General features: G+C 27.8%; 1 protein-coding gene across 3 annotated transcripts; it reads right to left on the bottom strand.

Moving 5' to 3' along the window:
- Window positions 1-2766: 2766 nt before the first annotated feature.
- LOC113385146 (dopamine N-acetyltransferase-like) lies at window positions 2767-9353 on the bottom strand. Of its 3 annotated transcripts, none has more exons than XM_026622956.1 (6): window positions 9218-9353; window positions 5626-5893; window positions 4355-4604; window positions 4170-4282; window positions 3592-3727; window positions 2767-2925 (listed from the first exon to the last, which is right to left on the bottom strand). In XM_026622956.1, exons 2-6 carry the CDS (start codon window positions 5882-5884, stop codon window positions 2811-2813), a joined length of 873 nt encoding a protein of 290 aa, XP_026478741.1. In that variant the 5' UTR covers window positions 5885-5893; window positions 9218-9353; the 3' UTR covers window positions 2767-2810. The 3 variants fall into 3 exon arrangements, with proteins under 3 accessions (XP_026478741.1, XP_026478743.1, XP_026478744.1); XM_026622958.1 differs by having other exon boundaries at window positions 4355-4583; XM_026622959.1 differs by having other exon boundaries at window positions 4355-4517.

The raw sequence follows: 9353 nt of genomic DNA, 5'->3' as shown, positions 1-9353 counted from the left end.
AGTTAAAAGACCTGACAAGGTAATGAACTGGAAAAGATTTTTCATACTTCATAAAGTATTTTGAATGCTGCCGATTATTATAATTATAATTTCTAAAGCTTAAAGTATACGAAAGTATACTTTCAATTATACTTTTAATCCAATTAGCCCCCAGCTGATGATGCTGAGGACTTTTACGTTCCACCAGGAGAAGATATGGTTACAGAAGTGATTGATCATGATGAGGATGTTAAAAAACCTGATTTAAAAATTGTTGATAGTGAAGAACTAATGATAATTACAAAGATGGAATCGCAAGAAGGTCTAATATTTGAAAAAGTTTGATACCTCCTCGCCATTTCGATATTGACAAATATTTTCTTACAGAGATTATTATCGGTTTGACAACGGAAACTGAAAAAGGATCTAAAGAAATTGAGGTAATAAAATTTTCACAAATTATTTTACCTTATTGTACAAAGATTTTAAATTAGAATTAAATCAATATATTTTATATAATTATACTTGAAATATTTGTCAGAACGAGAGTGATGCAAAATCAGATATAGCAACCATGAAATATGCAGACGAAGAAGGTGCTGTACAAAGAGAGGATCTTGAATTACCAAGTGATTTGATGTTACATGATGAAGGTTTACTGTCTGTCGAAAAAGAAGATGCTCAAGTCAGCTCAGAACAGAAGGTACCTTTGATTCAAAAGAAAATTCCTTCCTGTTCTTTTAAATATATCACATATTATAAAAAGTAATTATTCCACATCAAGAGACGTTGATAATTAACTGTTTTAGCAATAAAAAGAAATTACTTAAGATAATTAGTTAATTATTTAATTTTTATGATTTCCAGATAGAAGAAACGGAAGAGCCTTTGCAAGCTGCTGTTCCAGAAATTTCTGATGACGGTTCCGATGATTATACGAAATCACCTCCTAAAAAAGAAGAATCACAAGAGCAAGAGATCTCTCTACCAGATCTTGATCAAAAATGTTAGTCTTTAATCTAATAAGTTGTGCAATGCATGATCAGAAAACCAATAACCTAATTTAATCATGATAATTTCTTATTTTTACAGCAAGTAAATAATCTTGCCGACTATAATTTCTTCTATTGCTAATGTTATCACAAACCAGCTATTCGATTTACATATAATTCTTTTGTTTTACTGTCAGCTCCAAAAGGCAGTGAGGTATCTATTCCTGAACAACGTGATGCACTGGAACAGGAAAGTGTTTTGGGTGAAGATCAGTATCCATATCGTTATCGTGAATCAGAAACTGGAGGTGTTTGTACTTGTTTAGAAGACGAATCTAGGTCTAGTATTACATCAGATGGAGATATTGCTGAATTGGCCAAAGTAACGGGAAAAGCTCCACAACGAGATTACAGAAAGATGAGAAAAGGCAGAGAAATAGTAGAGGTAAAGAGATAATAGTGTTTGTTTTCAAATTTTGGTAATATTTTCTGTAGGCGCCGATTAGTCCAAACTTTTCAACGCAAATCTCTATAGAGTTACATGGGACTTTTAAATTTTTTTAATCTGTACAGGCGTTTTCGAAAAAACGTCAACGGAAAGTCACATACACACATGCTTTAGAAAAATTACTTGAAACGTTCAGGAAACATAAAGTTACAAAGTGGGATTTTTAAAGAATAATATTTCCTTTACCGTGACCTTTACCTTGGACCAAAATTGGTTTTTGTTTCAGATACCCGCGATTCCTGGAATTGGTGAACGAGTGCCTAACGAAATTCAACAAGAGTTGTTAAATTATTTATTCACAGTAAGCACAAAACAGCATGGAATGGTAATGCCAAGGAACTTGCGGCATTATCTTTGTCCTCCTCTCGAAAGGTTGAACGCCTGTCCTGAAGAAGGAGAGTTCGAGTGCACTGTCGTAGTGCACGACCCAATTCAGTGATGTTAAATTTGTTGCACATAGTTATTTTGTGAGTTAAAATATTTTTAATTGTTACTTCATTTATTAAGTTGGTAATGTAAATTTTATGAGAATAAATTTATGCATGTTAAATTAATCTTAGTGCTCTTACTGTTCACTTAAAGTTTGACTAATTAGCAAGAAATGGTTTGAAAAAGTGAACATGTGCACTTGGGAGAGCTTGGAAAAAGTTGAGACTATGGTGCCAGATCTTGTTTTCTTGTTATTTTTATTCAGTTAGAAAATCGAAGATACTAAAATTCGTAATCCTCGGTAAAAGATTTTTTTAGATCTCATATATGCTGTAATGGCAATCTTGTTTGATGATTTCGTCCCATAATGATTACCATATTTTGGTATTTTGATTTTTAAATAAAAAATAATAGCTTCAAGTAAATTTCTTTTATGTTTTCGAAACAAAAAATATGTGCAATAAATTTACAAAGTTTCTAGTAAAATCCTTGGTCGTAATTAGTTGCAATTTTTGTTTTTTGACCTAGTTATCGAAGACATAACATAGGCAAAGCACATAACACAAATAAACAAAATGCGCACTAATTTAACAAGCGCTAATTATTACTCATTAGAACTTGTACGGTGATTCACGCAATGTTGATTAGCTTTATTTAGAACTGATTTAATTTATTTCTAAATATTTCCATGTTTAACTTTATATCAAATTTGATTTTTGTCTTATTCTAACGAATCCAAATGGGGAAACGATCTGGAATAAATGTATCAAACAAGAATTAATTAGAAATAAAGCTACGTTATTGGTTTTCTATGAAGTAGTATATTAAGTATTAATTAAATAATATGATATGGTGTGATGCTAACTATGAGTAAATAATTAAAATTTTACTAAAAGTGCAAATTAAGCTATTTCTGGTATTCCAAAATTTTGTACAAATGTAGTAACAGAGTGGTGTAATACTGGATCTTGAGGTTTAAATACTTGTTCGCCTTTGGAATTCTTGTAATCTTCATATCTAAAATAACAAAAACATTCTAAATGACACAGATCTTCACTTTGCCTTACTATATTTTGGCACTGGTGTTATTGGAATTTTTTTTTATATGTAGTACGCGTGTTTGGAAAAATTTCTATTATGCATTGATTCCCAACGTTTCAAATAATTTGCACTTGTTGATATTTGCAATCAGTAGAACTTGACATGCAACGATCATATTATCTGTTCCTAAATAATTTCTATATATTTTTAAAATATTCTGATCGCTCTTACGATCCTAAGTTTTTCAAAAAAATTTGTGAATATTACTAAATAGTACTAGTATACTTTTTGAATATATATAATCGTCTTTCGGATTTTTAAGCGTTTAGTTTTGATGACACATATATCATATTTACCAAATATTGATTTTTTTACATATTCTGTACGTCGCGGCTTTATATAGAAAACGAAGGTCATCAGGAGGGTATAACAAATATTCTCATAAATAAATCGTAAATTATACATTAGGTCAATGTGTATTGACTTGTTGCTCCTAGTTACATATTTAAAAAGGAAATACAGAAATAAAATTAATTTTAATTTCAGACCACAAAATACCTCGATTGTGTGATCTAAGAGTATTTTATACCCTTGTTGACTATTGCGTAATGGTAACCATTTTTCAAATTATTCTTTTATTACCTGACAGATCTTAAGGCGGTCAATCCTGAGCATCGTTGTGCAGCTCTTGTAGAATAGGCGCTGGTGCAATCCACGCTGTACACACCAAATCGTGAATTTTTAGCTCGTAATGCTGATGCTTCTAATAGCAAAGTACCTATCATAAAATCATTGGCTTAATATAACCACACCATTTTAATTGAGCGTTTACTTTGAATAAATCATAGTATATAAAGCAAACTCATACGCCTGAATAATAGAATAAGATTGCGGTGAAATTTAGTTGATTTTCGGCAAAAATTCTGAATATGTAAAAGGCAATGGAAACCATTTTGTCGGTAATTAAAAAACTATTTAAAATTTAATTTTCACTTGGCTCTATTTTAGTAATATTGGCGCAATATTGGTAATATTGACACAATATTTAAATTGTGCCACGATTCAACCACGTTTGGGCCACGATTCAACCACGTTCTGGCCACGATTTATTTCTTTTTGGAGTCACATCATCGGTCTTTGATGTCGTGCCAAACATTAATAAATTTTTAAATTTTTGAAGCATTTTTCCTAATTATAAATTAATACATTATGTGGCTAACCTATGCCTAGGCCCCTATAATCAGGATGCACGGCCATGACGTGAGTGTGAAGGCCGCGCTCAGCACGAAATCTTTTGCAGACATCTGCATCTCGCTCCAACTCTGCCAAAAACCTGCCAGGTAAAAGATAACTCACCCTTAATTACACAAACACTCATATATATTATTTTTATTATTATATTTACCTTAATATAGTTGACCATTTCCCATCTTCGCACTTATCAGCTTCTTCTAACATAATTTTGGCATCATCAGGTTCAATAGAACCATTGATAGCGACTCCTACAATTATTTCTTTCTTGGATCGTGAATTTGATTCATTTACTAAATTAATATTAGTTGATGGATCTGCTGATAAAATACCATTTTTGTATTGTATGACCTTCTTCGTTTCATCCACAATTGTACATGTATCTACTTGAATTGTCAAATTCTCTGTTCGAATAATATTAGTCTAATAATTGAATTTGTTAGCAAGCATTAAGATAAGTGATGATACAAAGTTAGATGAATGTAATAATTCAGAACAACTAGTGGAAATTAGGCATAGTACTTTTATACTATACTAAAATAGTAAAGTGGGAGTTCTACTTCATGCCGTACTGTATTTATAATGTACCATATTTCTATTATTATATAAAGAATTTTCATTACTCCAATTCAATACTAAATTAAGGAACCATATATAAAGAGATGTTTTTAAATATCAATGTTCAAACTATGTTTAGAGCGTTGGGCAAAACATCACATTTTAAATTAAATATTTTTCGTTTCAAGTATATTAAAAATATATTCAATATGTTGTTTTAACAAAAGAAATAAATATATCTATTAGATTTGAACTAACCACATGTGCGTTTGTGGTTTTTGTGGTCCACGACAGATGTACAAATATTTTCAAACTCAAAACCAAAAAGTGGATTTTTTATATGCATATACGAAAGCAACAAACTCTTCGTATTTATCGTGATGTAATGATTAGGAACGTGACCTAGCACAAACTAGTTCTGGGTTCGATCCCAACCTTCTTGGGTCAGCTTGGTATCAAGCAGTATGATATCAAATTTGCGCTTGACGTTATATCTCAAATAAAAATCGCATTTCGTCGGCATTGCTGCAACACATACGCCAAGCAATAAATAATAATCCAAGAGAGGTTGACCGCTGGGTTGCCCTCAAGAGAAAATAATTAGGTTAGCAAACACAGCTCCTAAAACACGTTTCTCTGATCGTTGTTGAAAAATGACAAAATGTAAACAAAATACCCACATAAAATGATACTTTTAGTAACAATGGTTAAATATTGGTTGGAAATCCATAGGACATGGTTAGGGTATATGGGACCAATATCGGAAATATTGAGATTAGTATTAGTAGTACAGATGAGAAACAAGTAAAATTTATATTTATTTATTTTAAGATACAAATACTAAAGTTTTTCTGTACGAATGCTCACCTACTTTATCATTAATTATTTCTTCTCCACCATCACAATCTTCATCTTCACATGTGATGATGGCTTTAACAGAATAACCTTCTTGGATGGCTTCCATGGTAAATTCTATATCTGGTGTTGTTGGTTCTTTGGGTTGAATTGAAACTGTTAGAATTTCTTCAGGGTAGTAATGTTGCATTAGGAATGACATAATTTCTTTATATTCAAACGGCGATATGTCATGAAATGAAATTTTTGGTAACTGTCTCATATTATCCATGTTTTATTTCTGTAATAAAATCGATAAACGATTAATGTTAGACGAATAGTTGGTTAGACATATCTAATTAGTGAACTTTAATTTAATATTATTTATTTAAAAAATTTAATTTAATTTAATTTATTATTTTAATGTTGGAATAGTATTATATGTTTTTATTTATAATATATCACATGCCAAATTTGTTTTCGCTGCTGAAATTCTTTAATCTATTTGAGAAATGTATATAAATATTTAGATTTAATGTACAGTCCATATATTAAATTACTAAAACATTTAAAATATTTTTACCAACCAAATCACTAGCGTTCTTAAAATCATAATTTAAACTCCTAGAATTTTAGAGTATATTTATTAAACAAAGATTGATGATTACATATCTTTAGTAAGTTGATATTTCAATGGAAATTTTTGCGGATCAGCTTACCATTCGAGAACAATGAACAATTATAATACATTTTGAATTATAATTTCAATATTTATACTTAAATATTAGAAACAATGGAAGTTTGCGTTAAAATATAAACCATAAATTATAAATCCACAATTCATAATAGTAAATATGTAGAATATGTCTTTAGAAATTTGAGAAGATAGTAACGATAGGCAATAAATATTTTGATTGATATAATTTGATATAAAATTTTAAAATCAATTGTTCTGTGGATTAATTTATTAGGAAATCGATTTCAAGTATTTTATGATTACAAAAATTGAAACCAGCCAGTACCGAGAAAAATGGAAAAAAATTATTTAAATTCTTTTAATTTATATCCATGTTTAGAATTTTCCAATAGTAGTCTTATCTTATTTATCAAATATATTATTTAATGACAATTATATTTATAGACAATCAATAACCAATAAATATGTATGGTTAGCATGATTATTTGTCTTGAATGGATTTGTTAGAAATATCAATATAACGACTTGAATATTTAATGTGCATGCTTAGAATTTTAAATTGTCCTGGATATATATATATATATATATATATATATATATATATATATATATATTTGAAAAAATGCTATAACTGCCCATTCGTCAAAATAAAAAATTAGTTAGAAAAAAATAAGTTTCTTAATTATATGTTTCGACACTTGATGTGTGTCATCATTCCAAGTTTGAAAGTTTTATTTTTTTGATGGAATTAAATACAAAACTATAATTATTAGAAAAAGGACAATTATATTATTTAAATGCACAATGGAGCAAAAAATCAAACTACCCGTATAAGTGACAAAAACATTGGTTTTCTAATAATTATGTTTTTGTGTTAAATTTCGTAAAAAAAATTAATTTTATTAAGATGATGATTATTAAGTTTCATACTTTTAACCTGGTGATTACTGAATGATGACAAACATGAAGTGTCGAAACGTATTTTAATGAAAATAATTCTTTTTTCTCAACTTATGTATTGTTTTTATGAATGGGCTTGTTTTTTCAAATATGTTTTCACCTCAAAAAAACTATCAGCTTCTATCGTTGTCGCACTTCAGAACTATTTTTAAATTCTTATTTTCAATCCAAACTTTTTCGGACATCCAAAAATTTCAGTATGTTCATTATTGCTTGCAAGAATTTTTCTAAATTTTCATTTATTTCTAACGCATGTGTAATATTAATATTTACTTACAGTTTACTTATTTATTTTGGGAATTTTATGCGATTAATTCTATTGAGCAAATCATCGAGAGCAAAAAAAAATCCTCTCATTATTAAATATACTATGGTACTTCATGTTGGATTATTTTAATTTAATTTTTCAATATTTAAAATATCTAAAATTGCATCGTAAACTTCTCCTAATTAATATAGTATGGGCCGAAGTGTTTTAAAGTTAAATTTAAAAAATATTGTCCAAGATTAGTAACATATGCAAAGTAATTATATAATTTTTGAATGATATAGAAAATTTGAATTATTTAGAATAAATTGAAAATTATAAAATTCAATCCCAAATCTCGTTAACCCCCTAAGGCGTGCGCCCGCATTTTTTGCATGCATCGCATTCAAAGCAGGACCTTCCCTGTGTGTTTGCATTTATTTATTACACTGGCAAAACGTCGAATTAAAAAAGATTCATATATGCAATTATATATTTGTACGTTTTGACACTTGATATGTGCCATCATTCAGCATTTGGTAGAAAATTTTTCTACAAACTACTAGAAGAACTACTATAGTTAAATGCAAATGATGAAAACACAAAATATTTGTCGAGATTATAGCATATTTTTTTCTATTATAACTATCAGTACAATAATATATATATATATATATATATATATATATATATATATATATATATATCCGTCTATCTAAACTGCATTAAATTGCATGCAATCACGATTTGTATTGTAGAAATAAAAAGCATTTCCATTATGAATAATACCTTATGAGTAATTGTTCTTGAATACATCAATTTAAATGTATGAGTGAACGTTTTTACATTTATCTGAAGCTATGTGATAAAAAAAATATTTTGAAATCATTTCAATACAACTAGAGACTTATAAATATAATTTTATAACAGTACAGTCAAATTTAAAACTGAATCGGATGCAAGGTAAAATATTTTAGATTTTTGCGAACTACTTGTTACATATTTATTTCTTATATATTATTATATTATATTATTTATTATATACACACACATATATATATATATATATATATATATATGTATGTGTGTATGTGTTAAATTTTTAATCTAAACAACGGATTCCAAAACCACTTGGTTTTAATATAAATACTGTTCCGAAAGAATTTTAAATTCCGACTCCTATGATAGTAATATTTATATCTGATTAATATTCAATGTTAAACACTCTAATATTTATCAGAAATTCAAACAATTTTTATATATTTTTACTTTTTGTTAACAGAATAAATTTCATTTGTATTTTATGCGCAGGCTAATTTATTGTGTCTTATATGATTTTAGCAATTACTGAATTAGTAATTTCTATAAAATTTTACAAAAATGTAATTAATATAAAATCAATTAGTATGTTATTTATACTTAATAAAAATAAGTGTTTCATGCAATTATTTAAGAATAAGAGAAGAACTTTGGTTCAAATAAACAATTGTTTATTATGTTATCTTATACCACATCTCATAATAAACCACGCACAGGTTCGAATTATTATTGATATAATTTTTTTAATAATAATTAACCAAATCACAATTTAATAAAAAAAATATTTAAAAAAATATAAAATTCATTTTATATAATATTTATATAATAATTATTGCAAAAAATTTCTAATATAAATTTTTAGTATTATACATCTAATAATTTTAATTAATTAAAATACTTACATTCTTATTCTTGTATATTGTTCCTGTTTTGTTTATTTTTAAATTCAATAAATTATTTTTTCCGTTCAATCTGGTTCTACACTCACACTGTAGCAATTTAAGCAATACCACTATAAGAAATTTAACAAGTGAACAC

The sequence above is a fragment of the Ctenocephalides felis genome, unplaced genomic scaffold, assembly GCF_003426905.1.
Source record: "Ctenocephalides felis isolate EL2017-DRISC unplaced genomic scaffold, ASM342690v1 CF-g0.4_SCAFFOLD_03571, whole genome shotgun sequence".
NCBI lineage: Eukaryota > Metazoa > Arthropoda > Insecta > Siphonaptera > Pulicidae > Ctenocephalides > Ctenocephalides felis.
The sequence above is the reverse complement of the archived record's forward strand: the minus strand, read 5'-3'. Positions and strand labels throughout refer to the sequence as shown.

Excerpts from the sequence above, each read along its gene's own strand:
- LOC113385146 (XM_026622956.1), bottom strand. The coding sequence starts at position 5,884 with ATGGATAATATGAGACAGTTACCAAAAATTTCATTTCATGACATATCG. Across the intron at positions 4,605-5,625 it reads AATAATTAATGATAAAGTAG|AGAATTTGACAATTCAAGTA; the intron begins GTGAGCATTCGT and ends TTATTCGAACAG. Across the intron at positions 3,728-4,169 it reads TTATAGGGGCCTAGGCATAG|GTACTTTGCTATTAGAAGCA; the intron begins GTTAGCCACATA and ends ATTTTATGATAG.